We start from the raw sequence: 13896 nt of genomic DNA, 5'->3' as shown, positions 1-13896 counted from the left end.
TGAATCAGGGACCCGCCACATGCAAGACAGGCATCCTCGGCTGTGCCACCATCCCTCCCGCTTTTTGTAGCTGAACGCAAGAAAGAATCAACTCACCTTTTTAAGCACCTTCATGGCAAAAATCTTACTGGTGTTTGCTCCTGTCACTTTCCGAACTTGAAATACCTGCCAAAAATGATGTTTTATAAAAATGAAAATGATTAAATGTTTTTTTTAATATATAATTTTTTTGAAGTTTTACCTTATAACATGGAAAGAGTGAGAATATTTGATTGTATATAAAGTAGGAAAATTAAGATTAAAAAAGAATCAAAAAAGGAGAAGAAAAAAGAAAAAAAAGGACCAAAACCAAAACTGAAATGTTTGTATTTGTATAAAAAAGGGGAAAAAATAATAATAAAAGTAAAATGGTAAAGGTTTCACCTGACGTTAAGTCCAGTCATGTCTGACTCTGGGGGTTGGTGCTCATCTCCATTTCTAAGCCGAAGAGCCGGCGTTATCTGTAGACACCTCCAAGGACATGTAGCCGGCATGACTGCATGGAGCGCCGTTACCTTCCCGCCGGAGCGGTATCTATTGATCTACTCACATTTGCATGTTTTCGAACTGCTAGGTTGGCAGGAGCTGGGGCTAACAGTGGGCACTCATTCCACTCCCGGGATTTGAACCTGGGACCTTTTGGTCCGCAAATTCAGCAGCTCAGCGCTTTAACACACTGTGCCACCAGTAATACAATATAATACTAATAATAATACAACATAATAATATTAATTATATATTATATATTAAATGTAATATTACTAATAGTATTACGGTATGTACAATATATTAATATATAATGGTAATATTGTGCTATGCCAATCATATAATATATTGTATGTACATAAACTTGTAAGCCGCTCTGAGTCCCTTTCGGGGTGAGAGAGGGTGGGATATAAATGTAGTAAATAAATAAATACATAAATAAATAATTGTTGGGGTTTTTTTGCACTACACATAAGACATGTGCAGTGTGCATAGGAATTTGTTCGTTTCTTTTTTTTCAAATGATAATTCGGCCGCTCAACAGTCTGAGGGACCATGAACCGGCCCTCCACTTAAAAAGTTTGAGGACCCCTGATCTATAGAGTGTGGTATTCATTGGCAGTCTCCCATCCAGGTACTAACTCAGGCTGGTGTCTTCAGGATATTTAGGCCATACATGGATTGTTTCCAATGCTGTCTGAAGATGCCAGGAATTGAATCCAAGGCATTTTAAATGCAACCACAAAGCATGAGGAATGAGAATGTGTCGGAACACACAACAAGCTGCCTCACCTTTCCATAGCCACCTTTTCCAAGAACACGCAGCAATTCAAAGCATTCTGGGCGTATCTTTTCAGGACCTCTATTCACACTCGTTTCTGAAATCTCAAATTTTTCACAATGCTCCATGCTTTAAAAGAAGAAGAAGAAATACAGTTATGGTGGTCTTCAAAACAAAACTAACAGTGCCAAGGCCAAATGTGGCTGTCAAAATTCGGACTCCACAGGCAGAAATAGCTCACTTTGATCATCTAGTTGCCAACCCAGATCCAGGCCCTGACTCATTCTGCAAAGCAGCCCATTTACAGAAGATGTTCCTGAGATGGGATTGCATCCAATGGAATATATGCACAGAAAGCAAATTAATACCATATCAGACTGAAAGCTGCTGAGTTCAATATCCCACAACTAATGCTTGCCTCTAAGCAAGCAGTTTCTCCAGGAGAAATAGCTTGCTGGCATGAGGTTCCAGTAAGTTTAAGTTGTCGGTGAGGTCTCAATAACCTGTCCATCCAACTAAATATTGGATCTGCACTACAGGACCAAATGACAGTACCTACAGCAATCCAGAGACCTCACTGTTGTTCAAGGCAGTCAAACAGCTCTTACTACAAAAGGGTTTGTTGCCACTGCTGCCTGGTTTCAAGAATTGACTCGGCCAAACTGTTACACAATCCCCTGAAACTCTACCCATCCCGTGGATCATTTTTTACTTTTAAGAACTTACAGGTCATATGGGCCAACTCCACCATGGTCCATGCTTTCGCTTAAGTGACCCTAAAAGATTAGGAAAAAGAAGAAATTAACATCACTGTGTACAAGAGCAGTTTAGAAAGTGCAGCTTAAACATTAACCTAAGCTTTGGAGACTTCACAGCCCCAAAACGCTGCAGAGAGATCTTACATAAGCAGCGTCAGCACTGGGATATGGTAATTCCTATGCTGAGCTTCTGTGCAACATCCACAGCATTCTATGGGAGAAATGCCAAACCCTTCAAACAGCAGCACAGGGACTCAGCACTCTTTCATCATCTGTACTATGGCCCAATTTTGCACAAAGCCGAGCCAGAAATTTAACTCTAAAAGCGGAATCTTTTCCAGCCTACAACCACTCGCAATATTTCTCTCTATGTCATAAAAAAGATTCTGCTTCTTTATAAGTTATAAATTTCCCAGCATATTCACATAAGGGCTGGTACTGAGACAGCGATAGCATCCAGAGCTCTGCCACCAGAAACTTGTTTCTACAGTGAGGCTTTCTTAACATTCTTCCCTATCGCAGCTCTTTAAAAAGTCTCTCGAGACTGAGTAGACATTGAGGAAAGGCCCACTGGCAGCTGCAGAACGGAAAACCCCGTAAATTGAAAGAATAACACCTGGTCTGAACAAACAGGTAGCTCAGACATGACATTTTGTTACATAGCAGACAGAACAGATCATTCGACAATTGCTTACACAAATATCAAAGGCCAGAGTACGGAAAACAAAGTTATGTAAGTACTTGCACTTACTATTGTCTTTTACCCAAAGATATTATTCCCCATCTTACATTGATCACCCCTACTCATTGGACTTATGTACTTTATCAATTAGCCCTATTTTCAAAAGTGAGTTGCACCAGCCTGCCCATCCATGCCTAGAAATTGACTTTATTCCAGGCTCATTGGTTATTGGTTCGAGATTATTTTTATTTTGTCACAACTGCTATGCTGTTACAATTGTTGTTGTTTTATTCTGTTTTATGATATTGTGTATGTATTTTAAGGTGTATATATTTTATGATGTTGACCAGGTCATCCCTATGTAAGCCATTCTGAGTCCCCTTGGGAAGATGGAGGCAGGCTACAAAAAGTTATTATTGTTGTTGTTATTATTATGTTGAAAAGACGTCATATAAATTTGTATTTTCAAAACCAAGGAGATTAAATTACAAATTAATAAAAGAAATATTAAACCTCTAAAGGAACAGCTAAGTACTGTAATATGAGATACTTTATCTTTGCAGATTGCAAAGTGGATGGAAGCCCGTCACCATGGAAGCTACATTCAGTTACCATGCACTAAAATAACCAATATAGGCAGTCCACAATTTACGAACAAGATAGATTTTGGAGGTTTGTTCTTATGTTGAATTTATATGGAAGTCGGAGCAGGTGCATTTTAAAGTAACCCCAGCAATATATATACAAAGTAGAGTCTCACTTATCCAACATAAGGCATTGAATTTTTGCCTATTTATTGTAAGCCGCCTTGAGTCCCCTCGGGTAAGAAAGGCGGGGTAAAAGTGTTGTAAATAAAATAAATAATAAATAAATAAACAGGCCAGCAGAACGTTGGTTAAACGAAAATATTAGAAAATTAGGAGTGATTAAGGAAAAGCCTATTAAACGTTAAATTATGTTATGATTCAATACACTGTAACATTATGTAGCAATTACTACTGTATTTATGAATTTAGCACCAAAATATCGCCATGTATTGAAAAAACTGACTACAAAAACACTGACTGCTAAAAGGCAGACTGCATTGGATAACCCAGAACGTTGGATAAGCAGGACTCTACTGTATACACACACACACACACAAAATTGATAGCATAGGGGAGGGTTCACACCCCTGTGGAGTCCGTTTTGCTGTCTGTGCCCCTATTTGGCTTGTGGAAACAAGAACTGGTGATAAAACTTTAGCTGAGACATACCTTCCCCATAGCTCTTTAAGGAGTGAATTTCCCTTCCTAGGGGTAGATTTTTCTCACTTCCTGTTGTTTCATTCCCGTTCGCAACTATGAGTCGTTTGTATGTCGGATGTTTGTAACTTACTGACTGCCTGTATAGCTTTAACACTGCTGTATTTGGCAACCCAAAAAAGGCAGACATTGGCATCCTTGCCAACCCCTTTAAAATACCAGATAACGCCTATTATTTTCTGTACTTCATAGTAAACTCCACTGTGATCTATGGGACTAATGCGACCCAAGTTAGCTGCTTCCCTAGAAGAAATTCCTAAGAGCAACAGATGGCTTGCATAAGTGCCTCCTCATGTAGGCAACACACAAATACAGAACATGTTGACACCCCCGGTATTAATATCTGTAAGATTAACAGAGTATCAGTGGTTCACTTACTCTAATCATTAATAATAAATTCTCAAAGAGGCTGTGTTGCAATGAAAATCCCGTGGCCGCCTCCCAGGCTAAAGATCTGCTGCTTCAGCTTCCATGAACCATACCCTAATTCATCTCATCGGAAGTTATCAAGCAGAAGATAAAGCTCAAGGAAGTCATTCAAGTGACGCTAGGTGTAGCCAAGCTGATGGTGCAGCTAGTTTTAAAGAGTTTTTTTTTATACAGAGGCAAGGCGTAAGTGATAGCTAATTTAGATGACTTTAACAGGCACCAGGGAAAATCTATTTAAGATTCCTAAAGGGTATGCCTACATATTATGTTCAGGTTAATATGTAGTCTGCAACTCTGCATGCCCTTTTATTCAATGTAGCAAGAAAGAATAATGGACAGGATTGAACCCTGAATAGATCTAGGGGGGCTCTGTGATTCAGCAGAGTAAATGCTATGCTATGGACTATTTAAAAACCAGGATTAGCTACAGTGCAACTAGTCTAACAGGAGGCATATCGGCACTATGGTACTGTAGCAGTTGGATCCTTCCATGGCTTATTATGGAATCTTGGGATTTGTAGTCTGGAGATCGACCTCCCCAATAGAAAGCTGTAGCAGCTGTCTACAGAGTATTCTAAGGCAATGATTCTTAAGCAAACTGATGTGGAAAACTGGCAGGGCTTTTTCTCAACGTGCCAGGAACGTATACTATGTTTATTCCCACCGATTACAACTATTTACTTCCCAGAAACTTGTTGCAAACTGGTAGCCAATAGCTCCTGCACCAGGACTGGGTTCACAGTCCATTACTGTCAGCAGCACTTCTCCAAAGAGTTTTGATGAACTATACATCCCAAGATTTCTCATAGTGGAATCATAGCAGTTAACATGACATGAAGTTGATATAATGTCACCATGCACATGCATCCCCAGCAATCCAGTAATTGCCAAACATAAAATGTCAGAAGAACAAAAATATTACAGTAGAGTCTCACTAATCCAAGCTAAACGGGCAGAACCTTGGATAAGCGAATATCTTGGATAATAAGGAGGGATGAAGGAAAAGCCTATTAAACATCAAATTAAATTATGATTTTACAAATTAAGCACCAAAACATCATGTTATACAACAAATTTGACAGAAAAAGTAGTTCAATATGCAGAAATGCGATGTAGTAATTACTGTATTTACGAATTTAGCACCAAAATATCACGATATATTGAAAACATTGACTACAAAAATGCATTGGATAATCCAGAACCTTGGATAAGCGAGTCTTGGATAAGTGAGACACTATTGCACTAATTGTGAAAATAAGGAATAAGGTTCTCAATGCTTCTGTCATAATCTACACCACTGCAACAAGCACAATTATAAAATGAAGCAACAATAATAGCAAGAAATAATAGCCAGGGTCGAATGGGGGACTTCCAATGATACAAGCAACACTAACAATAAACAATACTATAAACCAGGCATGGGCAAACTTCCAAGTGTGGGCGCTGAAGTCCAAAACACCTTGAGGACCAAAGTTCACCCATGCCTGGTATAAACTCAAAATAACATACCAATACAAATAATGCCATGCAAAGAATAGCAAAAAGCATCAGGTGTGTAAGGAATCCATTAAAAGAATGCAGTAGAGCTTATAATAAATAACCAGTTTAAGGTTCTCCCCATGATCTTATAGCACCTTAACTTCCTTCATGTTGACAAGTTTCACTCAGTGCACTTTGCCCAGTTCATTTTATGATTTCATCGCTGTGTTTTAACATGTGTCTTACAATGATTGTGATTTTATTTTATGCCTTTTAATTTTATTTGTGTTTTTTGTATTTTATGTATATGTATATATTTACAGACACACACACACATATATATACAATATAATTTACAATAATATATAATAATTATAACATGTTGTATATTCATATAATGTTCATATTATATTGTAATACAATATAATACTAGTTATACAATATAATAATATTAATTATATATTATATTTTACATGTAATATTACTAATAATATTACAATATATGTATACAGTACAATATAGTAATTTGCCCACTTTGCCCAGTTCATTTTATGATTTCATCGCTGTGTTTTAACATGTGTCTTGCAATGATTGTGATTTTATTTTATGCCTTTTAATTTTATTTGTGTGTTTTTTGCATTTGATACCATTGTATGCTTGTTTTATATCTCTAAGCCACCCCGAGTCCCTCTGGGGAGATGGTGTGGGGTATAAAATATTATTATTATTATTATCATCCCCATGATCTTATGGCACCTTAACTTCCTTCATGTTCACAAGTTTCACTCTGCCCAGCTCATTTTATGATTTCATCGCTGTGTTTTAACATGTGTCTTACAATGACTGTGATTTTATTTTATGCCTTTTAATTTTGTGTGTTTTTTGGATTTGATACCATTGTATGCTTGTTTTATATCTATAAGCCGCCCCGAGTCCCCCTGGGGAGATGGTGGCGGAGTATAAAAATAAAATTATTATTTTATTTTATGCCGTTTAATTTTATTTGTGTGTTTTTTGTATTTGATACCATTGTATGCTTGTTTTATATCTGTAAGCAGCCCTGAGTCCCTCTGGGGAGATGTTGGCTGGGTATAAAAATAAAATTATTATTATTATTAATTGAAAATGGGAAATAATGGTGGCTGAAGGAGGGACATCTTTACTTTCTGGTACCTCAGTGAACACAAACTTTGTGTTAAAATGTGGTGTATATTATTACCTCCAGCCTATGTGTGCTTAAGTGGCTGAGGGGGGAAAGGAAGGGGCCTGAGGCTGTGAGGAATGGTGGGAGTTGGAGTCCAAAACACTTGAAGGGAAGGCCAAAGTTTGCCCATGCCATGCTTAAGCGTGAGGGGGGAAAGGAAGGGGCCTGAGGCTGTAAGGAATGGTGGGAGTTGGAGTCCAAAAGCACAAGTTCGCCCCGGCCTGCTGGCGGTGGGCGCCAAAAGCCAGGCCTCACTAGGCCTCACTCCCTCACTCACCCCTTCCTCCAGTTCCTCGTCCGACGCGGCCTCGTCGGGCTGGTCCAGGTCGATGTCGAAGACGCCCGCCATGGCCTCGGGGACGCCGGGAAGCGCCTCTGCTCAGTCTTCCTGAGGCCGGAGCGTCGCCTCATGGGCCCGCCGCGCCGAGCCCCAGCGCCGCCATGACAGCCGCCCTCGCCCGAGCTGACTGCGCCTGCGCGGGGGGCTCGGGGCGTCCACTGCGCAGGCGCGGAAGGCAGGGCGGGCGGGGGGAGTCAACGGAGCGCGCAGGCGCAAAGGCCACAACTCGACAAAGTTCCCCTCACACACTGCAGACAAGGTTCGCGCCTTAAGCGCCTTCCACACCAGCGCGCATGCGCCTTGCAGCGCCGCCTGCTGGAGAACTTTCCAATCGAGCCAAACCTGGGCGGGGTTACCTATTACGCATGCGCATAACCGAACAGGCGAGGCAGAAAAGGAGGAACTAAAGGTAGGGGCAAACCAGGCCAGTTTCCCTGGTTGTGGGTGAACTATAAATCCCAGAAAGTAATCAAATGTCAACTTATCAGGTTTGTGTGCCAAGTCTGGTCCAGACCCATCAGTGTATGGATTCACAGTGCTCTCTGAATGGAGGTGAACTACAACTCCCTCAAATCAATGTGAATTTCCCCCAAAGGCCTCCAGTATTTCAAAGGGAAAATATGCATATAATATTAACAATATTATAATGTAATATTTATTTGCTACATTTATATGCCACCCTTCTCACCCCAAAGGGGACTCAGAGCGGCTTACAAATTAAATTTACATACAATATTATATTAGCATACTAGTACAATACTGGTAATAAATTACTATATTGTACTGTGTCAATATATTGTAATATGATTAGTAATATTGCATGTAAAATAGAATATATAATTAATATTATTATATTGTATTATTCGTATTATATTGTATTACAATATAATATTATGAATATTATATGTATATACAATATGTTATAATTATTATATATAATAAATATATTTATATTATATATAAATGCTGTAAAATAATTATATATTATTGTAAATTATATTGTGTGTGTACACACATATATATAAAACTAGCATAGCATGTTAGTAATACAATAATAATATAATACAATATAATAATAATAACTATACACTATTATAATGGTATATTTATATTACATGTAATATTACTAATAATATTACAATATAATGTTATAGTACAATATAATAATATATAATGCGTGTATTGTGCTATACAAATAATATACTAGATGTGCCCTGCCACACATTGCTGTGGCCAATTGGAATTGCACTGAATAGCCTCGCTGCTTCAAAGCCTGACCGCTTTCTACATAGGGGAAGGTTGAATGGGACAGAGTAGCTTCATGGCTTCAAAACCTGAAGGTTTTCTATCTAGGGGAAATCTTGGTTGGCTAGGTTGAACAGCACTGAATAGCCTTGCTGCTTGCAAGCCTGGCCGCTTTCTACCTTGTGGAATTCTTGGTTGGCCAGGTTGAATAGCAATGAATAGTCTCAGTGCAGCAAGTAGGAATGCTGCAATTAGGCACCTTGATTGGCATTTCATGGCCTTGCAGCTTCAAAGCCTGGCTGCTTCCTGCCTGAGGGAATCCTTCGTTGGGAGGTGTTAGCTGGCCCTGATTGTTTCCTGTCTGGAATTCCCCAGTCTTCCGAGTGTTGTTCTTTATTTACTGTCCTGATTTTAGAGCTTATATTGTTCTATATTATTATACCACAGTAATGATTACATATTATATTTATAATCTTATATTATCTGCTTAGATTATATGAGGCCTCTTCTACACGGCTGTATAAAACCCACACTGAACTGGATTATATGGCAGTGTGGACTGCCTTGGCATTCAGGGTTATATAGGTGTGTGGTAGGGCCTTGAGTCTACATTGCCATATAATCCAGTTCAAATCAGATAATCTGTATTTTATAGGCAGTGTGGAAGAGGCCTGGGCACCATTAAATGGCTGAGTGGGTTGCTAGGAGACAAAATGGGCGGAGCTTATCCTTCTAATTGGCAGCAATGGGAAAAAACAGTTCTTCCTCTTCCTCTAATTAGGACTTTACTTTTCTTTTTTTATTGAAAGACATATTTTGGATGACTATGTCTTTTGTGGCCAAATTTGGTGTGATTTGGTTCAGTGGCTTTGTTGTTTACTCCATAGTAAAACGCACATTGCATTTATATATGTATATAGATAGTAATATAAGATACGAATATTGTGCAACGCTAATAATATAATATATTGTATGTACAGATAACATTGATCATATTATTGTAATCGTGTACAGATAACATTGATCATATTATCGGAATCGTGAAGCTGGAAAAATGTTTAAAAAATGCCTCTGAGTCTGTCTAATGTATGTTGTTTGTCTGCTGGCATTGAATGTTTGCCATATATGTGTTCATTGTAATCCGGCCTGAGTCCCCTTCGGGGTGAGAAGGGCGGGATATAAATGTCGCTAATAAATAAATAAGTAAATAAAATACACTCCAATTCATACCTACAATATAGCAAGCAATGTCTATTATATACATAATAAATAACTAGCATAGGAAACTTGTAGAAGGTTGCTATTTCCAGCAACTCTAGGGCTGGGTTGATTTGAAGGCACAGAACAATAACAGCTTGGATTTAAGATTGTAGCCATAGCCTATCATTTCCTTTTAGGACTCAAGCCCAAAAGGATGTCCATCATCACCATCCAACTGGGTCAGTGTGGAAACCAAGTCGGCCGCGAAGTGTTTGACACCATCTGCACCGACTTGCACGGCGGCCACGGATTGTGCTCCAAAAAGGAGAACGAGTCCTACCTGGCCGCCGGGAGAGAACGGTTTTTCAGTGAAGAGAAACCCGGAGGTACGTTTATTATCCTTTCCCCACAATACGGGCCTCAAGGCGGCTTCTAAGGAACATAATACCACAGAAACATTCAATTTTCAAAAAACTCATTCTGTTTTTATTTTATTTCCATTCAGTCCTTGCGGCTCGCGCTGTTCTGGTGGACATGGAACCCAAAGTGATTGGCCAGACTTTATCTCTGGCCTCCAAGTCTGGCTGCTGGACGTACGACCATCAATCGCACTTCTGTCAAAAGCAAGGATCGGGGAATAATTGGGCAAATGGGTATGTATTAGGGGTGTGCAATGGTTTCGTTAGTCATCGCAAGTCGAATCAAATTTGTATCAAATTCGTATCAAATAATTCCTACGTGGCCCACATATTACAACGTGTGGCCCACTTCTGTATCAAAACTCAATACTTTTTCATTTGCATTTTGTAAACACAAACGTTTTGTAAACATTCTATTTCATTCTTGGTTTGCAAGTTTTTGTTTCTACCTTCTCCTTTCTAACCCATTTGGGTTTGTATTCCAGTTACTGCGTCCATGGGCCCAAACACAAAGAATCCATCATGAACCTGGTGCGGAAAGAGGCGGAGAAATGCGACCGGCTGAGTGGATTTCTGACCGTCATGAGCATGGCCGGCGGGACAGGATCCGGCCTGGGCGCCTTTGTTACGGCAGGCCTGAAAGATGCGTATCCGAGCTCATTCCTGCTCAACCACGTCGTCTGGCCCTATGGAACCGGGGAGGTGAATGTCGCTCTGTACCAAATGGGACCAGTCCAGTCTGGCTAAATGCTAAATGCCCTCCTGGGAAACCCTTTCAAAGATGAAAATGGTGAACAACGCGTTGCCTTTACAACTCATCGGCATCTTCCTTCCCACTTCCTCCCTGTTCCAGGTGATTGTTCAGAACTACAACGCGGTGCTGACTCTCTCGCACCTTTACCAATCCTCTGATGCCCTCCTGGTCCACGAAAACGACGCCGTCCACAAGATCTGTGCGCAGCTCATGAACATCAAGCAGATCTCTTTCCGAGACGTCAACCGGGTCATTGCGCATCAGTTGGGGAGCGTCTTCCAGCCGGCTTCCTCCTCCTCCTCTGACGGAGCTACTCAGTACAGCAGGAGTCCTTTAGGTACGTGGTCTTCACTACTACATTTGCTTGTTGTGCCCAGAAAAGTTGCAAGTCCTCGAGCCTTCTTTCTAGGCATGTGTGTTATGGAGTCATATCTGGCCCATGAATTACGAGATTGTAGATAACAAGTCGCCCTGTCTTCTGTGTGCCCAGGAGGGAGTCTCTCATCTAATTGGAGATTCTGGGTTTTAGCCTGCCACTATTGGACTCTCGCTTGCTGAGGTGTTCCTGCGAGTATCTCTGTAGATCTTAGGAAGCTGTTTCTTGATTTAAGGCGTTGGCGTGCTGACTGATACCCGAACAGAGGGTGGAGATGTCACTACCAGTGTACATTCTTCCTCCACAGGGGATCTAATGGAAGTCCTTGTTCCCCATCCCGAGTTCAAGATGTTGGGTATCCGGAATATTCCTCAAATGTCTGAAAACTCCCTCCCGTACACCACGTTTGCATGGCCCGGGCTCCTGAAACACTTGCGGCAGATGCTGATCGCAAACGCAAAAATGGAAGAAGGTAAGGGCTGCAAATGTGAGTAGATGAATAGGTACTGCTCCGGTGGGAAGGTAACGGCGCTCAATGCAGTCACGCTGGTCACCTGATCTTGGAGGTGTCTATGGACAACGCCAGCTCTTCGGCTTAGAAATGGAGATGGGCACCAAACCCCAGAGTCCATCACGACTACCTAATGATAACTAGAGCATGTACTTGACGCGTTGGTCCAATAGGAGGAGCCATTTCTTCAGATTTTCAGACCAAAGATCTCAATCCTGGGTTCGGGAGATTCCTATGTGTTTTTCACAATAGCATTTTGATATGACTTTGAACTACTTATGGGATCCTGGGATGTGTAGTTTGGTGCAACCAAAAAGAATTCTAATGGCTTCATGAAACTACCTGTCCAAAAAATTGCTCTGATGGAGCAAGGCTGATTAAAATCAAAGAGAACCGTAGTATTGAAACAAACGCATGTCACCTGTTTCCCTCTCCAGGTATTGACTGGCAGGTACGGCCACCCGTCCCTGGGCTCCCGGCCTCTCGGAAAGAGTCTCTAAAGCAGCCGGGCCGTTTTAATACCTCCATTGCCAACCTGGTGACCTTGCGAGGAAAAGACATCCAGAGTGCAGACCTAGGTAAGAAACCCTTTGGGAGTTTGCAATGGATGCATACAATCAACCGTCGGCGTCTTCACTTGCTGCAAACTGTGGGAAAAACAAAAAATCCAACAATGAGCATGCTATCTTGCTTGTTGCAGGAGGCTTCCGAGACCCTGCCCTGTACACCTCATGGCTCAATGCTCCAGAGGACACCCTGACGGTCTGGAAAACCCCAAGAGCCTTTAATAAGTACGAGAAATCAGCCTCCCTGGTGAGCAACAGCCAGTTTTTGCTCAAGCCCCTCGACAGCGTGGTGGGGAAGGCGTGGAAAATGTTCGCCTCCAAGTAAGTCTGTTCCTAAGGTGAAAAGAACACGTCTGTGTTTTAGATGGATTAGGGGTCAGCTGGTTTTCCCTGTAATAGCCAGTAAGAGCACCTAAAGCTTTGGAGAGCTTCTGTTCAAGCATTTCAAAGCTCTGTGCTTGGGCGGTGATGGCATGATCGTCGGCATAGATGAAACTCTCTGTCTCTTCTGGCAATGGCTGGTCATTTGTGTAAATGTTAAACATTGATGGAGCAAGCACAATGATTTACAGTGTCCTAAGCTGCTGAAAGGTCTATGAAGACAGCTCTTGTAATCTAAATGCAAGCGTTCTCGTTCTTCTGTCCACGCAGGGCTTATATTCACCAGTATACCAAGTTTGGGTTGGATGAAGACGATTTCTTGCACTGTTTCACCACTCTGGAGCAAGTAATTGCCAGTTATGGCAGCCTCTGATTTCCAAACCATCTTGAACCAGACTCTGGCACAAAGTTTTTCTATGAATATATGTGTGCCTGGATTCGAGCTACCCACAACAGCACTTGTCTTTTGTAAGTAATGTATGTATTTTTAGATATAATATAAACCTATTTTTCTGATGGTGGAGTCTGTGTTCCTGCTTCTCTTGCCCATTTGCTTGACCGGCACAGAGTCAAGGGCATCCTAAGGGACTGAGCTTAGGATTGGTGAGCTCCCAATCTTTGGAAAGAAGCCAGATCTTCAAGATCGAGCCAAGAGCATCCACACGAATCAAGCCAAGTTCACGTCTTCCGTCGGGCCTGGGTTTCAAAAAAGTCCCGAAATAAAACTTCCGCGCAATGAGACTTACAGAGTTATATACGGCAACACACCAGGTGATGGCGACATTATCCAGCCCTATAAAGAAATGTCGAACACAGAGAATTGGCGGCAACTGATAAAAGAGAAGTGATTCTGTCATATAATAATAATAATAATAATAATAATAATAATAATAATAATAATAATAATAACAACATCAACTTTATTTTTATACCCTGCCCCAT

The 13896-nt window shown here is 41.0% G+C and overlaps 2 protein-coding genes across 3 annotated transcripts in view; one reads left to right on the top strand and one right to left on the bottom strand.

Moving 5' to 3' along the window:
- rps6kb1 (ribosomal protein S6 kinase B1) overlaps positions 1-7639 on the bottom strand; it is a 31667-nt gene extending 24028 nt beyond the window's left edge. Inside the window, exons 1-4 of one of the 2 annotated variants that reach the window (XM_003227266.4) lie at positions 7440-7639; positions 2033-2082; positions 1318-1435; positions 97-165 (exon numbers count right to left, since the gene is read on the bottom strand). In XM_003227266.4, coding sequence (XP_003227314.1) covers positions 97-165; positions 1318-1435; positions 2033-2082; positions 7440-7511 — 309 coding nt within the window. In that variant the 5' untranslated portion in view covers positions 7512-7639. The remainder of the gene's footprint in view (positions 1-96; positions 166-1317; positions 1436-2032; positions 2083-7439) is intronic. The other variant, XM_062959293.1, reaches the window with a different exon arrangement.
- Positions 7640-7838: 199 nt separating this feature from the next.
- tubd1 (tubulin delta 1) lies at positions 7839-13470 on the top strand. The gene is made up of 9 exons (XM_003227267.4): positions 7839-7911; positions 10145-10333; positions 10453-10600; positions 10852-11068; positions 11220-11457; positions 11804-11968; positions 12445-12585; positions 12708-12894; positions 13225-13470. The coding sequence occupies exons 2-9, from the start codon at positions 10162-10164 to the stop codon at positions 13325-13327; spliced, it is 1371 nt and encodes a 456-aa protein (XP_003227315.1). The 5' UTR covers positions 7839-7911; positions 10145-10161; the 3' UTR covers positions 13328-13470.
- Positions 13471-13896: the final 426 nt, after the last annotated feature.

Source organism: Anolis carolinensis, unplaced genomic scaffold, assembly GCF_035594765.1.
Source record: "Anolis carolinensis isolate JA03-04 unplaced genomic scaffold, rAnoCar3.1.pri scaffold_7, whole genome shotgun sequence".
Taxonomy (NCBI): Eukaryota; Metazoa; Chordata; class Lepidosauria; order Squamata; family Dactyloidae; genus Anolis; species Anolis carolinensis.
The sequence above is the reverse complement of the archived record's forward strand: the minus strand, read 5'-3'. Positions and strand labels throughout refer to the sequence as shown.